General features: G+C 43.7%; 1 protein-coding gene across 8 annotated transcripts in view; it reads left to right on the top strand.

Annotated features, from left to right (window-relative positions):
• MKI67 (marker of proliferation Ki-67) overlaps positions 1-20,948 on the top strand; it is a 404,744-nt gene that overhangs the window by 240,446 nt on the left and 143,350 nt on the right. For all 8 annotated transcript variants that reach the window (XM_044056164.1, XM_044056162.1, XM_044056163.1 and 5 more), the window contains 2 exons: positions 12,627-12,758; positions 12,841-13,628. In XM_044056164.1, coding sequence (XP_043912099.1) covers positions 12,627-12,758; positions 12,841-13,628 — 920 coding nt within the window. The remainder of the gene's footprint in view (positions 1-12,626; positions 12,759-12,840; positions 13,629-20,948) is intronic.

Below are 20,948 nucleotides of genomic sequence, written 5' to 3'. Positions count from 1 at the left end.
TTTCTTAAACATGTTTTAAAATTATCTGAACATGTTTTAAAATTTAACTTTGAGGGAACAAAGACAGATGTTCCAATTTTATTGGTTAGGGATGATCGTGGGATTCATTTAATACTACTTTTAAACTTGAGTTTAATTTGTTTCACCTCTGAAGTTCTATTAAAAGAGCGAAAGCACTTAGTACAGTAAACTTTCAATTAACCAGCACCCATGTGGTTGCTAGATGATGGATAACTGTAAATCTGATGTCCGCCTTCATTCTTGACTGAGTTCAGTTCCAAGGCCTCAGAACAGAGACTGCTGTTATATCAAGCTCGCGCCAGCCCAAAACTCTAGCTAAGTCTACCCATATTGCCCCTCTTCTCTTTACCTCCGATTACGTTTGCTGTGTAGAAAATTGGACACTTCAGCCGTTGCTCTCAGCTAAGTGCTCAATTTATTTATCTTCTATTTTTTCAGTAGTATCTGTATATTCTAAAACTGCGTGATTCTAATTTCATTCCCTAATCCAACTTTTAATTTAAGGTATTTTTTTTACCATCGTTGGTATAGGCCTCTCCATCTGCCGGTATTCCTTTAAATACCATTGTTGGTACCCCACCCCCACCCTTTTTCTATCTCTTGCCCACTGAGTATTTTTGACATACCATTGTTTTATTTTTTTTAACTTATCCTTTACCATTCTATCTGAGTGACACTGTCTGTGTGCCATTTTACTGGCTAGAAAAAATGGTAGAAAAGCAAAAAGGAGCCTCTGGGATCAAACAATGTAAGGTTTGTGGCAGATGCCCAGTTCCGATGGGCATCTTTCATGCATTTATTGTTTGGCTGTCCCTAGTCTAGAAATTCAACCTCCTCACAAACTCTGCAAGGGTTTCAGTGCTCGGCTTCTTGCAGAGAGGCATAGCAAGCAAGTTCTTAAGGGCTTACTAAAATGTCCTTTTGGTGAAGTTCGCTTTGAGGCAGAGACTTCAAAGTCTCCGAAGACTGAATCTAATAAACAGAGCCATTTGGTACAGTCTTCCAGAAGTGTACACTGATCTAAGACTCCAGAATCTCAGGTTTCAACTCGTTCATCATTACTGAAGCCAAAAGTTCCTAAGGCCTGCACCGACTTCTGTTCTGGCACGAAAGCTGGCTAAATCTTCAACAGTGCCTTGTACCATAGAAACTACTTGGACACCTTCGTCACAGACCATGTCTTTGTCTATTAACTTACCTGCACCAACAATTGTCACTTCAAATATTTCTGTTCCATCCTCGCCTGCCAAACATACAATCTATGGTGCCGAAGATTGAAATGCTAAATAACCCCAGGACTATTTCCCTTCAATAGACCCCTTCTTGTGTCAGCAGGTGACTCCCTTCGTAGAAAGACTGGAATCTCCTTTGGGAATGTCTATCCGTTCCTCCAGGAGTCTATTGGAATTGGATGTAGTTAGATTAGTGGATCAGCAGCCAGAGACTTTCCTGATCCTTAAAGACCTCCCTTCCTCCTGAAGCAGAGGCTTATTCTCCCAGGACTACCCATGTATGTTCCTTCAACTTCCCTGCGGATCTTGGAGCCCTCTGCTTAAACGCTTCCAGTGCCACCTACTTTGGTACTAACTGTGGATCTCACGTCTGTACCCGAACTTACTCTGTAGTCATCAGAACTGTCGCACCTACGAGATAGATTTGTCTGCCTGCTCAGAGATCCTTGGATCAGCTCATTTTTTCCCCCACTGCACAGTCTATGGCTCTCTTGTTCTGGTAGTTGCAAGTCCTCTCCCGGCTCCTACTCTGGGGGTGGCTCGTCAGTGTGGTGTGAACCCAGTTTGCCTTTCTCTGTTCTGTGCCCATCCTTCGGGTGAGCCTGCTTTCCAGATTATGGAGAGCTCTAGCCTCAACAGACTCGCAGATGGTACTATCCCCATTGGAGTGCCATATTTTTGTGACTGCTGTGAACCAGAAGGCACAAGAGTGCAGGATGCCCTTGTTCAGGTTCCCCTTTCTGCAGACTCCTCAGCAGATCTTCCCCTTGAGGCTCCCACCCATAAGAGAACGTGCAAGAGGAAGCAGATTCTCCAGAAGAATCCGTCACGGAGGATACGGATTACAATGAAGGGGAGGGGTCCCCATGATCACCCCCTTAAGTAGTCTTCTTTAGAGATGTCCTAATTTCCAGGAAGTTTTTAAACTCCTCCTCTGAGGAATCTTTTGCAGGCTTTTCGTGCCCGGCCATCTACTTCAGTGCACCTGCCGAACTAATCGTGCTCATCATGCAGCATGCGTGAAAGGCTTCTGACACTAGAGCCAATTCCTCGCAGACTGGACCAAATTCCTTCAGCGTCTGAGGGTTGGCCCTCTTAGTCGAAGGGTCTAGCAGTGGATGCTATGGTTGTGGCGGCAGACACACTAGTATGCAGAGGAGAATTCAACTGTCCATCCTCAAACAGAGTCTCTGACAATTGACAGCTGTGTGAAGTGGGTCTTGTTTCAATGACCTTTGCTATTTGGGCGTTGAATTTTTTGGCACACTTCACCTGACTCCAAAGGGATCTGATAACTGAGTTTTCGGATACCTTGGCAGGAGCAGTGTCTGACCTATGTATGGGATGAGGTTGCCTCCCAGCTTGCCACCCTAAAGTCTCTAATTCGTGTATGCGGCTTATTGCACATACAGCCAAAGGGACATCTAGAGCAGCAGGTAACAAGCATTGCCATTAGTGATTTTGTGGATCCTTTCAAGTCTTCCCTGTCTATACCCCTGTGGATGCCACTTTGTTTGGCCCAAAAGCGAGACATTAGCCAGGTGTGGAAAGGACTGGAAGACCCTTTCTGCTGTGGACATGCTTTTTTCCACTCAACGACCTTACTCCAGAAATCAGGAGAGTGAAAGATGTGGTTCGAGATGCAAGGGCCTTTTCGGGACACACGTGAGTTATCCCCTCTGGAGTGGGGGGGGGGGTCTCTTCTGGAAAGGAGCTCCTCCTGTGGCAGGGGTCCACACAACCAGGGTTCTAGGGATTCCTTTTCTGGACAACCCTACCAGCACTCCTGAGTGGCAGCCAGATTGCTTACCTCTGGAAGCAAGTCTGAAGATTTTCTTTGCACCACACAGCCTGGCGCTCTAAAATTGGATTCCTGGGTGCAGACTAGTATTACTAGAGGGCTACCACATTGCCTTCAATCTTTTTCCCAAACCACAAAGGCAAATCACCAGTGTTCCACCCAGTCAGAGGAATATAGCAGCACTATAGATTCAAAAGATGCTTCAGAAGTCATCCTAAGCAGTCCCATCAGATAAGATCAGATTTTTATTCCATATTTTTTTTTTTTTTTGTGCCAAAAGACAGGTGACTGGAGGCCAATCTTGGACCAAAGTGTATTGAACAAGTTTGTGCAACAGACACAATTCTGTTTCTAGAGAAAGACAATTGGATGTGCTCCTATGGATCTTCAGGATGCATATTGTCACATCTGCTGAAGTGGTTGTCCATCTTATCTCCACTTTGGGTCCGTCATTACCAATTTCTAGCACTGCCCTTTGATCTCACCACAGCCCTCAAGATGTTCACCAAATGCAGGGCAGTTGTAGCAGCTCACTTGAGGCTACAGTGATTTTTGTTTCTATATCTAGATGACTGACTCCTCACCTCCCCCACCAGGCATAGACTCCTTGCTGAGATTTTAGTCATTTCAATCAACAAAGAAAAATCACAACCATCTCCCACACATTTAAAATTCATTGGAGCAAAACTAAATACAGAATCCTCCCTTCCTCATCACAGGCTGTTAAGTTGAGGTCGCAACTTCAAATGATACTCTTTCGAGACAAAGTACATGCTTGTCTAGTTCTACAATTTCTCTGATTCATGGTAGCAGCAATCACTTTAGTCCCCCTGGCGAGGTACCATGTGAGGCTGCTTCATTGGCTCCTGGCATCACAGTGGTCACTTAACACCATGTCTCATCCACTCCTAATAATGAACTGCTGCAAGAAGGATTTATCTTGGTGGATGAACCCAGAAGAGAATTTATGGAGTAGTCCTTTCTACCCCTCTCAACCCAAGACCACAGATGCTTCCCTGATTTGGGGGGGGCATTTTCAAGGAAAGACTTTCCAAGGTGATCCCTTTGAGGCCAATCTGCACATCAGTGTCCCAGGGCAGTGCATTTAGCATTGCTAGCATTCCAGTCTGCCCTTCAGGAACAATTGCTATCCAGTCGGACAACATGTTTGTGGTCTGGTGTGAACAAAACAGAGGGGGGACTAGATCCTGCCCTCTGTTGGGAAGCTCTTAGAGTTTGGCAATGGACAACCACTTTCTAACAGCAACGCATATTCCAGGGAATTCCAAAGTAATTGTGGACAAGCTAAGCAGGTGTTCCAAAGTGATTGTGGACAAGCTAAACAGGTGTATCCTATTTCACATGTAGGATCTCAATGTAGCAACAAGGGGGTCAGCCTTGTTGCGACCTGTAAGCTTCTATAAACCACAAATGCAGCAGTTACTTTGCCCCATTTCCCCCCTTCGAGGGGACTCGCTGTGAGATGCACTGCTCCACGATTGGCCCCTAGAACTTCTATATGCCTTCCCACCAATCCCTCTCAATTCCCCAGTTTCTAAATGTTATTGCACCTTATTGGCCTCATCCAGTCTGGTTTCTCTTTCTCTAGCCTCACCTGGTTCACTGCCTGTGGACTCAGGATATATTATGTCCTCCTCGGGGCTTGGTCCATCCCAGCCTTCAACATCTCAAGCTGACTGCTTGGTTCTCCACTTCCAGTAATTGCCAGCCAAAACCATTTGTTCTCCCCGGTGCAAAGCATACTTCTGGCTTTTCATAAACCATCCACCAGAAGAATTTACCTTAAATGGATTCTATTTGGTCAGATGCAAATGTTTTGATCCTTTCTCTTCTCCAGTCTATAAGGTCTTGGAATCCTTAGCCACCTTACTTCAATTGGGAGCCTCAACTTCTAAGTTCATTTAGCTGCCATTTCAAATTCCCATAACAGATTTGAGGATCATTCTTTGTCTCACCGTCTTTGCAAAACCTTTAAAGGTGCTCTACAGATCTTATAGTGCCTTGGGGTTTGACCTTGGTCTTGCAATGCCTAGTTTGTCAGCCCTTTGAGCCAGCAGCCACCTGTGTCCCAAGTTTTATCCTGGAAGGCCCTCTTTCTAGCTATCACGTCTGCTAGGAGAATTTGAGTTACAGGCTCTGCGTGTGAAGCATCCATGTATCATTTTCTACAGAGACTTGCTCAGAACTAATCCCGCTCTACTTTAAGTGGCCTCTTTTATATTCCAGTATCAACCAGACCTTAGTCTTGCCAGTCTTTCCAAATTTTTCAAACCAAGGAGAATACTGCTTGTATGTGTTGGATGTCCAGAGACAATTTTTTACTTGGACAGAACAAAATCTTCTAGAAAATTAGACCACCTGTTTATATCCTTTATCAGGTACCAGGTTGGGCAGATAATTTTTCAGGGGTCACCTTGTCAAAATGGTTGAGACTGCATTACACTTGTATAAAGTCAGAATGAACTTGGACCTACCAGCAAAAGTTAGGGCTCATTCGACAAGATCTGTTTCCACTTCAGTGCCTTCATTACAGGGCTTTTATGGAAGACTTGTGCGCAGCTACAACTTGAGCTACCCCACATTACCTTCATCTCTCATTGCAAACTAATCTAAAGTAGCTGGGGACTCTGTCCCAACAGTCAAGAATGAATGAAGATTGCCAACATCAGATAAAGAATTTGTCCTTACCATAACTTTCCACCTGTTGTCTTCCTTCATTCTTGACATCCCATTGTCCCCTCCTAGAGTCTCCTGGGGGTGTTATAGGGTTGCTGCTCACAGAGCTTTTGTATTTTCTTATTGGTAGCCAAACTGTCTGAGGTAAAGGGAAGAGAGGCATTATGGGTAGCCTTAGCTTGACCGTTTTGGGCTGGCGTGAGCTTGATGTAATGGCAGTCAGTTCCGAAGGCTCGGAACCAAACCCAACAGTCAAGAATGAATGAAGATAAACGCCACCAATGGAACGTTACGGCAATAACATCACTTTTTTCTGGTTGCTTGAGCATTACTATTAAAAATAGGCCTGACTAATACTGTACCCTTTACTATTTGTTTGGTTTGACCTGATGTTCATGTTTCACTGTTGCAGTCATCACACTTCGGTTATCTGCAGTAGCCCTCAGTCTGCCTGATTATTAGTCTTGGGTCCTGCGGTTGCTGTCTCATCTTCCATGACGTCAGGTAGTCAGGGGTATAAAGCATGCAGCTGACGCCATTACACCAGTCTTTCTTGCCGTGCAGTGCCTGAAGCAGAAGCAGTTTGCAAGTGCTGGTTGTCCGACTCTCTTGAAGCTTTCATTTTCGAGTTTCATATTCGAAGTCTTCAACTAAGCTAAGTACCCTGTTGAGGATCCTTTTTTCTTGCTCTAAACTGATGTCAGTAAAGGGTAACAATTGTATTGCTTTTGGAAAGCAAATACTTCAAAAGATTTGCATTCGTACTGCATTCCTTGTTTAGGCCCAGACCACAACATAAATCGCTGTCGGATTTGTGCCTTATTCAAGCCTCTTGCTTTTCATCGTCTGGTCATTTACACATCTAAATATTTTGATACTTGTTTCAATTGTCCAGAAATGGCTTTGGTAAGCCACCAGGCTGACCACCTGAAAAAAAAACTGACTGCATAGGTCCAAAGCTGCCGACGATGCTTCTAAGCTAGTCGCTAGTTCGTCGGTACTCGGTAAGGTGCTTTTGCAGCCCCTGATACTGCTACTTCAGATTCGCAGGCCTCTGAGACCCATTTGGACTTGAATGCCTGCGAGATGCTTCTTCGACTGGAACCTGCGGCTGTCTCTACCTTAGATATGTCCGGAGCCGCTGTGCAGGCACCGGCTTCTGAGGGTGTTTTCAGGCCCTACTGATTTGCATATTAAACCGACGCCATCTTCTTCAAGGCCTAAAACTCTATCCATACCTAGAAAACAGATGCCCAGACCGCATGGTCAGGCCTCTATGCCTAAAAACAAATAATGGCTGAAGACCTTATTACTCTAATCAGGGGAAGCCACCCTTCCCCGAGACCTAGGACTGATTTTCTTTCTGATTCTTCAGATCAGTATTCTGAAATTTGTTTTCTGACCAGGATTTGCCCTTATTTACCTATGAGGGCTCTGATGCAGAGGACTCAATTCCCTTTGCTTCCCCACCAGAGGATTTCTCTTTTTTGGTGAAACCTTGCATACTCTTGGGGCGTGTTTTTGCTGGGAAAGCCGGGATTACTCTGACTCCAAAAAGAGGCTTGGAATTCTTACTCCTACCTCAACACAGGCCTTTAGCTATCCCTCCAGTACTGGACATTATAGATGATGCCTTCTTGGAATCTAGCCTGGCTCCTGACTCTCTGCCTCCTGCTCCCAGAAAATCTGATGGGTATTCTGATGGATGTTGCAGGGTACCTGACAAGTTCTTCTTTAAAAATCCTACTGCGGATCCTGAGACCATTTCACAGGGACCCAAGGGCATTAAGGCTACTACTGCCAAAAATCCTACCCACTCTGATAGAGATTCCAGGGTGCTGGGATAGATGGGGTAAGAAGGTATACACTTCTGCAACCTTGGCCATTAGGGCCTTAAACTGCCAGTTTCATTTGTTAAAGTATCAGCAGCATATTACTGGATTGCTTAAACAGAAAATTAAGATTTACAGGATTTAATGCATTCTGCTGAACAAGTTGGAAAACCTACTTTGCAATGTGGGTTTGATTCATTAGAGGCATCTTGCAGGGCTGCTGTCACTGGGTCTGTACTTAGAAGGCATGCTTGGTTTGAACAGTCTTTGCCAGATCATGTTGAAGCTAAATTACTGGATACTCCCTTAAACCAAGACCGCCTGTTTGATGACAAAGAAGGTGGAGGAAAAAGCTAAATCTATGCAAACTGTTAAAGGTACAGCCTCCCAGATTTAGTAGGCATTGGCCCTCTAAGAATTGGTCCTTTCTTGCCTTTTCCAGGCCTTCAGTCCAAACCCAGAACCAACAGAACACCCAGGTTTCAGTCCCAAGATATTCACAGGCCTAGGCAGTGGGGGGCTCCCACTTCCAAAGCAGGGAGTAGCAAGACCCCCCCCCTATGGTAAACTGTCTCAATGATTTAACTTTAAATCTTCCAAGCCCTGCTCAACTGACTGTTCCTTTAGGGGGAAAGATTGCCCTGCATGCAAAAAAAAAATTGAGAACTCATTGCCCAGGATCAATGGGTTTTAAATAGTTTCCCAAGGATACAGATTTCACTTTCACTCCTTACCAAACAGTTGGCCAGACTACCCCCAGATCAGTGGGCAGAGGCTCAAAAGCAAATTCTCTCAAGCATCGGGACTGTTCAACCTGTCCCAGAAGAAGAATGGGGGCAAAGTTTCTACTCAATACTTTTTCCTGGTACCCAGAAAAGACAATTCCTGATGTCCTATCCTGGACCGGTCTATCCTAAACACTTTTTTGGTAATCCCAAAATTCAAGATGCTAACTCTTGCTACTTCCCATGCTAGGCAAAGATGCCTGGTTGGCAACTGAATTTAAAGAAAGCCTACCTGCATATCCTAATGAGGGAGTGTTGCAGAAGATGCCTACGCTTCAGAGCAGGCTACATGCACTATCAGTTCTCTGCACTGCCCTTTGGCTTGTCTACTGCACCCAGGGTATTCACAAAGTGTCTAGCTCCCGGATGATTGTCTAATTCAGGCAAAAAGCCAGGACATACTATTAAATCATCTGGCATTTGTAATGAAGTTGCGAACGTCTCTGGGGTACACCATAAACAAAAAGAAATCTCATCTTGTATACTGCCAACAAATTGTATTTCTGGTAGCAAGCTTGAATAAAACTTCCCAGATGGCCTACCTCACGCCAGAGAAACAAATTCATTTGACAGTCAAGACCCAGCTATCTGCAAGGAAAATACTGCAAGCCCTGGGGTTCATGGCCTTTTGCATTCTACTAATTCCATATGCAAGACTGCATATGAGGAAACTACAATGGTATCTAAAAAGCCTATGGTGTCAACATTCTCAGGATCTAGAATCAAGGATTCCTATCATACCTTGTCTACAGAATTCCTTTGGTGGGTAGAGGCCTGCCATTCACTCTATCCTATGTCGCCCAAACCCTAACAGACTTATCAAATTATGTATAGGGGGTTCACTTGGCAGGGCAGTGCATTCAGGGCAAATGGAACCCAAATCAAATGCAATATCAATCAAAAGGAAATGTTAGCTGTACAGAATGCTCAGGCAGCCTTCAAGGACCACATTCTTCCAGGACAATTATTGGTAAAGACTGACAACAACACTTATGTGGTATATAAACAAGCCGGGGGGAACCCACTCCTACCCTCTGTGCAGACTAGCCATGGCTCTGTGGAACACAGCCTTGAGCTACCAAGTGCACCTACAGGTTTCAATTCCTGCCAGGAAAGCTAAATACACTGGCAGACTACCTAAGCAGAAATCTCAAACCCACACGAGTGGAAACTGGAATCAAAGATATTCAGCATGTTGAGAAACAAATTGGGGCGCTCCGAGATGGACCTATTTGCCTCCCCTCCCCCCAGAACTACCAATTGGAAATTCTGCACAAGGACTCCCCACAAACAAGCTTGGAAAGTGGATGCCCTGTCCTTCACCTGGGAAAAAAAAACATCAGTTTGCCCCCCCGCTTCTCAAGGGCCTTTTCTTTTCCTCCATCAAAATTCATGTCTCTGCCATTTCAGCTCATTACAATACAGAACCACCCCTCACCCCTCTTCTCTCATCCACTGAAGCAATTCCTCAGAGGGGCCAAAAACGCAAGACCACCCAAGGAGAGCCCCTACTCCAGCCTGGGACCTCAATTTTGTTTTGGAAAAGCTCACTCTACCTCACTTTGAGCCAGCTGCAAATGCAGAGTTGGAATTCTTTTCTTGGAAAACGGCCTTTCTTTAGCCATCACAGCAAGAAAGGTGTCTGAATTTAAGGCCCTCATGGCAGTGGAGCCTTTCATCATTCATGCTGACAGCGTGTCCCTCGGGACCAATCCCTCCTTCATGCCCAAGGTGGTATCCAGTGTGGCCCTTAATCAGTCCATTCATTTGCCAACCTTTTCTAATCCACAGAACAAAGGCGGAACAAATACTGCACTCCTTGGACGTGCACAGACAACTTGGATTTTACTTGGACAGGACTAAGCCTCTCAGGAAGTCTGAACAGCTGCTTCTTCCTTTTTTTTTTAAAACTCTAAAGCTCAAACATAAGGTATGTTTCTGCCGTTGGGGGGGGTAAAGAGCAAGACTTTTTTTTTTTTTTTTTTTTTTTTTTGCTGTTTAAATGAGTTTACTGTAGTTTAAAACTTGTATTTGGGACTCCTACGGTTGCCTTTGTAGAATTGTTCAGGGTTCTTTAGTAAAGTATCCAAGTGGTCCAGTTATTCCATGTATTTGGACAGATGCATACCAAAGGCAGCGTTATGCTTGATTGGACTATTGAGGGGTCTATAAAAGGGACCAGGTTTTTCATGATAATCCAGGCATAGAAAGTGTGTGGTGGGCAAAGCCTACCTCAGATGTGCAGGGAGTTTTTAAAGTACTTACAATTTCATGCACAAATTTTTATTTTTATTAGCAAATCTTCTAGTTGAGATTTTATCTTTATAGCTGAAGTATAACAACTGTGTGTAAAAGTTTTACTGAATCTTTCTATAAATACTTAATTGCAAAGCTTAGTCACCTTTTAATTTCAGAAAATAGGTGCTTTTTGGACCAAATTTGGGGAGAGAATTTGTCAAATGAGATGTTCCTATTTTACCCACCCCATATTGCAATATTGCCGAAATGATTAGTCTCATTCACTTTTTAAAATGAGTTAATGTTTCTATTTGCACTCTGGGGTCACATAGGAATATGCCATTAAAGCAACTATGGCAGCCCCCTCAAATCTGGTAACTCTCCATCAGACACCAGTATTTACTATTTCTGGTAAGGCGCACACCTGTTTAAATGGGCACTGAAACCTATTCTGTCAGCATGTTCAATGTAGCCCATGGGATGTACGTACAGTGATTCTGCATCAGTGGTAGCAAATGGTCAGATTTCCATAAAGCAAATTTCCATATTAAGCTAAAAAATACATTTTACACCCCACTACTGAGAATTGTTACAATAACTACTGCAATCTTAGATTCATGAAAACAGAAAGGTAGGGGGAATAAGTGAGATAAACTAGTAGAACTGATGTAGTTCAGTTTGTAAAGTTGAGAAACATTACTAATTTAGCGTGCTGAAATTCCAGTTTAGTTATTGGAGCTTTAATGTAATGTTAAAGGGTGACTTTCGTCTTCTGTGGTGTACTTGAGATTCACAAAGATGGAGTCAATTTCCTTTAAGTTTTCTTCTGGGGGACTAAGCAGATAAGTGTATTTGCATTTTCAAGAGAGTCCATGTTTTTATTATGTAAATGTGCTGCCATATTTGAGATCAGACCCCTCCCTGGCTGCCTGTGCATATCCACACAAAAATGGACATGGATTGGCTTTAAATTGGACTTTTTTGTCTTGTGTGTATTCTGTTGTACAGTCCTTGATGGTTCCAAGTGTAGATGTCATGCCTACCAGAGCAAGTGTGTGTGGAGAGGGGAGGAAAAAAACGTCAGTTTGTTTGGACAGATCACAATGCTACCACGTGTTGTATTTCCTGTGTTTTAGTATGCAGCCGTTAGCAGAATTCCCTACAAAAAAACCTTGGTAGCCTAGGCCACAGATCTCTGGCCCACGTCAGACACACGAGTATGTACCAAGTGAAATGTTATAGTCTCCTTTCAGCTTATCCCGGTTAGGGGTCTTCAGACATGATTGGCAGTGGAATTTACATTGCCAAGTTGCCAGCCCGGCACCCAACCTTCCACAGAAGGCACACACACTTGTACCTAGGGCCAGTTTTGTGTGTCCATTCCACCTATAGCATGTCTTTGGAATGTGGGAGGAAACTGGAGCACCTGGAGGAAACCCATGCAGACTCTGCACAGAAGGCAACCCAGCCAAGAATCAAACCGGAGGTCCTCTTGCTGTGAGGCAGCAATGTTAACACCCTATCTACCAAGTGAAACTTGCATCCCCACACACACACACCTGCACCCCTCGAGCTTGGTCCTGTTTGGCACAGGTTTGAGTTTTTAAGGATGTTAGAACACAGCAGGCCCTTCCCTAAATCCTATGGGAAGAAAGAAAGAAATGAGAGAGACTCTGCTGAGGGTTTGAAGGGGATCTTAACTGTTAGTCATAAAAGCCTTCACATCTAGCCCATCCTCAGTATCTATCATAGCCCAGTGTTGCTTCACTATCCAAAGACTTCATCTAGTGAAGTCTTGCCCCTGAATGACCCTGTGGGCAATGACCAGACACACACGCGTGCACGCACACAATCCTGGTTTAATGAGCTTTGTTTTGGTGGATTCGCTTTTTCTGTGCTAAAGAATTATATCAAAAAAAGCCAAGAACAAGTTCGTATTGGTGCAAGAATTGTTTGGTGTAAGCAGTATATTTTGTCTTTGTTTAGCTTGCATTAATATGGCTCTCTACTTTGTATAAAGGTCTTTCTGAAATGTTTGCTACTCCTGTGAACAAGAAATCCGAGAAAGTCTCAGAAATTTCTAGCATAGCTGTGATGGAAACTGTGCATCCAGTAGCTGAATATTCAATAACTAATACTCCTGAAGGATCAGGTAAAAACAAAACAAACACTTTTGTTCAATTTTCCCCATTTCCCCAAAATAATTTATTTAATTGAGTTTTGTGTTACTGTAGGAGAAATGTCAGTGTCGCCCTTGAGTACCCCTGGTACTGGAAGACGTGGAAGATTTAATCGGGATGCTGTTGCTCGTCTTATGGGAAACAGTTTACATTCATCTGCTAATAAACAGAATGATGCAACAGAGTCTTCTACCAAGAAGACTTCAAAAGCAACAGCTTCTGAAGAGAAAAGTCCTGGGGAAAATCTATTTAGGGTAAAGAGGATAGCAAAAACTCCAAGACAGAAATATGAACCTGTTAGTGACCTGGCTGGGTTGAAAAGAGAGGTTAAAAGACTGTTGAAAACACCCAGACAGAAGAGTGATCCAGTGGTTGACCTAGTTGGGATTAAAAGGCTTTTAAAAACACCAAAACATAAAGAGCAAGTGATAAGCCTTGTTGGACTAAAAGCACTGTTGAGAACACCTAAGCAAAAAGGAAAGCCTGTAGAAGATGTGTTTGGCCTAAAGCGGCTACTGCAAACACCGAAAGAGAAGGTAAAGCCTGTGGAAGACTTGGTTGGACTTAAAAGACTGTTGAGAACTCCCAAGGAAAAAGGACTGCCTTTGGAAGACATGACTGGTATTAAAAGGCTACTGAGAACGCCAAAGCAAAAAACAGAGCCAGTGGAAGATATGGTGGGCTTAAGCAGAATAATGAAAACGCCGAAACAGAAAGTTGTGTTAAAGGATGATTTCACTGGATTACAGAAGCTGATGGCAGTTCCCAAGCAAAAGCTTCCGGCTGCTGAAACTGACTATAGTGGTTTTGAATTGCTCTTTGGCAGTCCAGTGGAAAAAGAGGTAAGAAAATCTTAATTTACTTGCAATGCATTTAGTGTGAGGGGGAAGGGGCAGGAACGACTTTTTGATTGCTCACAATATAAATTTGCTAATTTTGTTCATGGGAAAGTACTGTTCCTTACTTTCCCAGCAATATTTGGTGCAGATCCATTTGCATACAAGATGGTAGTGGTGTCAAATGGACTGTGTAGACAGTGGACAATCTTCAGTTCAAATTTTGTAAGGAGTTTGTCTCTTCCTTTGAATACTTTGCAAATATTTTTTTTCCATATTTGAATATGCAATGTTAGTGGACATAACTGTTTTCTGCTGCCATTCCTGGATGTGTTCAGGAAAATAACATTTGGTTTGGGGTACTAGTGTGATCTAAAGATTTACCCACCCTGTTTTTGCTCCTCTGAGGACCAACACTGCATTTTGGAAGGCACATACTTTGGACAGACATTCATTACTTACCTTCTAAGGTCTCACCATCTTGGTACTACAGGAGATGGCAGTGGAGATCTTGCACATGACTCTGACTTGACAGTTCACTGGGGGGGTGGGAGATTTGTCCCACTTGTTTACTGGACTGTCTATAATGGATGGGTCAGGTTGAATTTGTATCTAAGGATTACAATTTTGCATTTCATGCAATCCCTATTCTGTCATCCCCAAGCTCCCTAAGCTTACTATGTGCCACAGACTGAGGCAAAGTCTTTACTATACTAGGCAAGATTAAAGGGTTTTGTTTCTACTTTTATTCTTTTTGTTCCAGACTTTACAAAGTATCTCCAGCCACTTTTATACTTGGGCAGCGTCAATAATTTTTCACATTGCTTTGGTGTGAGGAGCCTGACTGAGCTTCCATGTTTCCAACCATTGCATTAGTATTCTGAAGTGAATCTAAAAGCTTTATATGCTATAGAGTCGAAGGCTGTCATCGGCAGTTCTGAATTAATTTGGTCCCATCTTAGAACCCGGGGTATTCAGTTGCATGTCTCTAGCAGCAGCTCAGCTGTGACAATCATAGCTGAGGGTTAAATGGTTTACTTGAATGACCAGCTCTTGGTGCACACGTCTTTCTTGCCAGATGTTGAGGTTACAGTAAACTCGGTCATTCAGCTTCCTTTTCCCATCCCCAAAAGGCCTACAGAATGACTGATGAGCTTTGTTACCCATTGATGAGCAAAGGGTTTGCCGATCTTAAAATGGAGCTTGTGTTGTATATCACTAGGATGTGTTAAAATGTCGCTGCTACTGGAGCCAACTTGAAGTGTCAAAAAGATACCTTGGAATCTGTTAACTCTGTCATAATCCTCAGTTTTATCCCAAACACAACAGGCTAAGTTGGAGTCTGTGGTCCTGAGTTAAATACATTATTATGAACTACCAACCATTTAACTTTCAAATGTTTGAAAGGTTTAGAATGCTTCCCTGAAGTTGACTGCAAGTGTCCATGTGTAGTCACTGTTGTCTGTCCCTCCCCAATTTGTTGATGCACCTTGTATTGCAGTCAAATTTGTTTACAAGAGAAACATTTAATAAGCTGTCCACGATTTTCCCACAATGTTTTTGACTTCAGAATTCTTTAAAGAATTGAGACACATGGTGCAGTGAATGGGCGGTAACTCTGGGTGGAAGTATAACTCCATCTGCAGCAACGTTCAGTTGAACGTCTGCAGTTACATTAAGCTGATCTATTTTCTCTATGTAGTTCCGTGCTGTCGGGGAAAAAAAATCTTATTCGCTTGCAAAGATTCCAGAGAGCGTTCTTCAAAGGATCAAGAGTTTTGAGGATTTGCCCAATTCGGAACTTAAAATTCCTGTCAAATCCCAACTGTTGTATCCAAATGTTTTAGATTGCTATTGCAATAGGCTTTAACTGCTGGAATATAGCTATATGATTCTCCAAACTTCTGACCCTACTCTTGCAGCTCAAAACCCTTCCACCTAGGTTTAACAGACAGTCCTCCATTTGTCAGGGGAGTCCTGACGGCGTTGTCATCCTCCTGTGCAGTTGTGTAATTGCACTGCTGTAGTTCAATGTGTACACTTCAATTTCCATATTGAGCAGGAAGTTATTCAACCTGCTTCTGCAGCCAGATGTGAGTAGTCCATTTGGGAAACCTTTTTATCTGATGTCAGTTTTCATTCTATCCTACAGTGGTTTTGGATCTGGATAGTCTGATCCAACTAAGCTTTTGCTAAAATTTACAGTAACTAAATCTCTGGAGCACCTCCCTTGCCCATAATGCACCTCCTCAAATGCCTTGCATCTAATTTGCCACTTGCAGCCAACAGGCTTTGGTCTACCATCTCTCGAGCTGTACAATTTAGACAAGTAGTGTTTTTTTTTCTCTTGGATGCCGTTTCGTATTTATATTATCTTTGTATTCTGCCGTATTGCTCCTTTTTCCTAGTACTTGGTACCTCCTTGGATACTATTGCTAGCATCTTTCCCTCCAACTGTTATAGCCCTTCCTTACCATTGTCTGTATTCCCTTACCCTCGCTGTGTAATTAAAGTATGATAGGCGAAGTCTCTTTAATACCAGAAGAGAGAGAGGTTATTTTGTTACTGTGTTTTGTAGGTGTTCATTATGACTGGCAACCTGCTGGGTTCAATAAAAAGTGTGGACATAAATTGCCAGTTTCTAAGGCCCACATGCTTTGTGTTTATTGCGTGGGCTCTCTATTTGCATGAGGATTGCTGTATTTGCCATGGCTTCAATTCCTGCAGAACATTAAAAATAAGTAATTTTAAAAGGGTCTCTTGTCCTCTTTGGAGAAGCCATATTGGAATCTCATAAACATCTTCAAACTCTTCCTCTGAATCTTCCAGGAAGAGAAGTCTAAAGGACCTGGGCTTAACCATGGATCCCAAAACATTGAGGGTGCAGAAGCACTAACTCATTTGAGCAGACAGTTCCAATTCTTATCGGATCTGACCCTGATAGTCTGATCAGATACATGCCAAACCACTTTGCTGGATCAGACTCCGATAAAGGCTGTAGATACTACTTTACTTCTGTGCACCAGGTACTCCTCTTCCGTGGATCCAGTCCCTGGCAGGCTCCCATCCCTGTTTTTGCAAAGACAGATGTCTCCATCCGGACACGCTCGTTCCTCCAGAAGCCTTGCAGAAGACTGTGGAGAGAGTGGGAAGATCCAATCTGCAGGGACATATTGGTGCTTCAGCACCTGCCCCTCTGGGTCAGGTTGTCAGACCTACTACAACACCCCCCTTGCAAATTCCTTCTCTGACTCCCTTTGTTGCTTTGGAGTCCTGGGTTCCTAGCCATCTGGATCATTCTATCCTGGAGCTAAGATTTTCCCCATCCTCTGAGCCAAGATCTTCTCTGGAGACCTCTAGCACTGTTTGATCCGAGGTGCCTGCACTCCACTGTGAAGCATTCAGAGCAGTCTGTGCTGCTCAGAGCCTCTGTACTGGGCAGTTTGGCTCCAGCTTCCACCTCGGGTGCATTGCCTTCAGGGCAGAGGGATTTAAATTCAGAAGGTTGCTTTCTTGGATAAGAGCTCTTCTGTCCCTTTGAGCTCTGCTTTCAAGGCTGCAAAGTTTTCTCTGCCTCAGATCTGACTGAGCCTTCCCCCTCTCATCCTAGATGTGCTAACTCTCCCCTCTTAACTTCTCCCCACTCCATCTACCCTCTACCTCTCTTCCACCCCACAAACTACCTTCGATTACAGCAAGCTCTGATGCTTCCATGCCTATCTACTTATCTAGCAGTAACTTATTGTAACAATTAATATCTGCTATGACTTCGTGGATAGAATGGATGCTAGTTGTCTGCTGATTGTACTGTGTTCATCTGTAACCATGTTTGTAATATTTTAATTGCTAGGATTCTTAATCTGTAACTGTAATTTTAATTTGTGGAGCTTTTCTCCCTGGGCCTCTGTTGAAAATGGACCTGCGTCCAGTTGGACATTCCCGGTCAACAAATGTAAATAAAGAGCCTTTCCACTTTTCTCTGCAGGGCCATCCAGTACCAAGGACTCTGGTTTCCCACTGGGAATTTTGACATCCTCTTAGGATACCTCCCCTGATCATCTCACTGAGGTGGTGCCCCAGAAGAGGACTTGTAAGAGGAAGCATGTAGACTCCCTGCAGGAGAAGGGCCACCTCCTGATGTCTCTTAGACATCCTGGAAATTGTGAAAAACGGACTCTTCCAACCCTACTATCGAATCATGTTTTGGATGTCTTTGATACTGAACCCTCTACCTCCTGGGTGACTGGCTGCCGTTGAGCTTGTTGATGTGATCTCCCTGCGGGCATGGAAGGAGCCAAACACCATAGAAACCATACCTCTGAAACAAGACCGGATAAATGGCACCACCCGAGGACAGACAGTTCTGGGGGAAAGAGGTTCTAATTGATGCTATGGTCACAGTGGTGGCGGCCTCTATGAAAACTTGCTAAGGAGAGTTTCACTGTGTCCATTCCCCTAACAGGGAGTCACCAGGCAATAGATTAAGGAAGCGTGCCTTTGCTTCAGTGACCTTTTGCTTCCGTGACCTTTTGCACTAAAGTCACTGAATTATTTGGCACACTTGGACTTCAGAGGGATTTGATTGAGGAGCTGTCAAATACTCTCATAGAACCCATTTTTGAACACTTTCAGGATTCTGCAAAATCTCATTTGGAAGCCCTGCAGTCTCTAGCCAACTCTTCTATGAGATTAGTTTCCAGAAGAGCAGCAGGTTCGAGCATTTCTGAGAGAGATGCCTGGATGTGCTTGTGTGAGTTATGGAGTAAAGTCTTCGTTGTCAATGCTCCTTTTGACAGAACTACTTTCTTTGGGCCTAAAGTAAAGGAAATGCTGTTCAGGTATGAAAATGGGAAGATGTCGTCTAACGTGGATATTTTTTGCTCCCCAAAGATGCAATTCCTGGAATCCGTGGAGTGGCCAGAAAATGTGGTTCAAAAACCCTCAAGGTCCTTTCCAAAATGCACGTGGAGGAGGTTAGACTTAAGTTACTTGGGTGCAGCGGATTATTTCCAGAGGTTATGTAATAACTTCCAGCTCCAAGAAAAATCCAACATTACACAGAGTCAGAGGGATCAAGCAGCAGTTAAAATTCAAAAGATGCTAGAAGTCATCCAGGAGATCACCCCAGAATAAGCAGGATCTGGAACTTGCTCAAGGCTCTCTTACTGCCAAAGAAAACTGGGAACTAGACCAATTTTGGATCTCCCCAATCTAAACAAATCTGTTCAAAGAACCAAATTCCAGGTGGTCATAGTTCAGTCTATTCTGCCCTTTCTGGGCAGGGATGACTGGATGTGCTCTGTAGATCTTCAGAACACCTATTTAAAAATGAACAGGTAATCCAGTAAGTACTTGCGCTTCTGGTTGGGAGCCGGTCCTTACCAATTCATAGTACTGCCCTTGGGACTCTCCATAGCTCATCAGGATGTTCATATGCATGGCAGCAGTATCTGCTCGCCTTAGACTGCAGGGATTCCTGGTGTTTCCCTGTCTGGAAGACTGACTCATTTCCACTCTGACCAGGCATCTGCTTGTACATGCCAGAGATCAGGTTCTCTAGAGTTGCACTCTTGGGATAACCATAACCAAATTCTACATTGGACTTTGAGCTCAGTATGAGATCAGTCATTGCGTCTCTATTGCATAGAGTTAGGACAGTAAGAAGCCCGAGATTATGGTGAGTACCTCAATTTCATCCCGTCTGGCCCTTCAGACTCTGGGCTTGATAGCGGTGTCTAACTTTGGTTCCAGTAGCCAGGTTTCACATGAGGATTATACGGTGGATGCTGGCCACTCGGTGGTCAGTCCTTTATCAGCCAATGTTGTACCAGATGAGAATTACCCAGATGTGCAAAAGATATCAGTTGAAGTCAATCTGGCCAAATATTTAAGGATGTTCTTTCATTCCCCAATAGCCCAAGGCCATAATGACCACTAATGCTCTCTAGATGGTGGGGGGGGGATCTGGGAATGACGGTCCAGAGCAAGTTCCTATCAGAACTTAAAGTTCAAACCTTATATGGTTTAGAGGTTGAGACCATAAGTTCAAACTTCTACAAGTTTGAGCGTTTCAACGGACATCTCTGTAAGGGGAGGTTTCCATTCTGTTGAATGAGGTGCGACCTCCGAGTTGGTATATTTAAGTAGCAGGGGGGGCTTTCCCCTCTGCTTACAACAGTTTTTTCTTTTTTTTTTTTTTCTTTTTTTAATTCATAGTTGAAGTTTTCTAGCTTCGAAGGGAATGGTTCGTACATTTCGTGTTTGAAGTTATAAAACTTCAACTGTGTGATAATAGACACGTCCAGGGCACATGGTCCCATGAGGAGACCAATTTGCGCATAAATGTCTGAGATGAGAGCGGTACTCTTAACGTTGTAGGCATTTTCAGGATGTTTTCCCCACTGGGAAGATTGTGATTCAAGCGTACATGTCAGTTTGGGACATCAACCTAACCGGGGGGGGGGGGGGTAGATCCTACCCATTGCGTCAAAGCTCTCTGGGTCTGGCAGTGGGCACCCTCTCTTCCTACTGCTTTCTAGTAACAACGCACATTCCAGGGATGTCCAACATGATGGCAGAAGAGCAGGTGAATTCTTCCTCCCTAGTAGTACTCAATGAAGCAGTGGCAGACTAGAGTTTTCATCTATGGGGCCAGCCTTGCAGCGATCTCTGTCTCTTCGAAACAAGTACAATTACTTTGCCTTAATTCTTCTACATAGGAAATCTCCAAGAGATGCTCTACTGCACAACTGTCTCCTGGTTTTGTGCTTCATCCACAAATTCCTTTATTCCATAATTTTCTACAGAAAGCTGCCAGGTCGAAGAGCAAAGCAATCCTCATTGCACCCTGTTGGCCTTGGGAAATTTGTTTTCCCTTCCTTTGGCATCACCTGTTCAGCCTCTGTGGACCCTAGATAAAGACTGAGAATCAGAAAATCTGACCCTTTTGTTTTCTGAACAAACTCTGGCAAAGCAACTTTCTAAAGTTATCGGAGTGGTTGACAAATTACATTTTCATGGTTTACAGTAAACTGAGTATTACTTCCGCATCCCTTGAATGCTCATTCCACTAGATCCATGGTGACTTCCACAGTTTTTCATTTAATGTCTGTGGATGATGTATGTGCAGCAGCAACTTAGGCTAATCCCCATAACTTTTGTAACTCCTTACAAATTGGATCTGGTCTCCAGAGGCAGGGAATCATTTGGTTCTATGGTGGTCTGTAATCCAGAGTCCACCCTGGACGCAGGTAGCTAAGGATGCTGTCCCACTTTGAAGATGGAATGAAAACTGACAACATCCGATAAAGAAGTTTTGTACTTGTC

The sequence above is a fragment of the Protopterus annectens genome, chromosome 14.part0, assembly GCF_019279795.1.
Source record: "Protopterus annectens isolate FY-2018-M chromosome 14.part0, PAN1.0, whole genome shotgun sequence".
In the NCBI taxonomy this organism is placed as follows: Eukaryota; Metazoa; Chordata; order Ceratodontiformes; family Protopteridae; genus Protopterus; species Protopterus annectens.
This window is presented reverse-complemented; position numbering and strand designations above follow the sequence as displayed.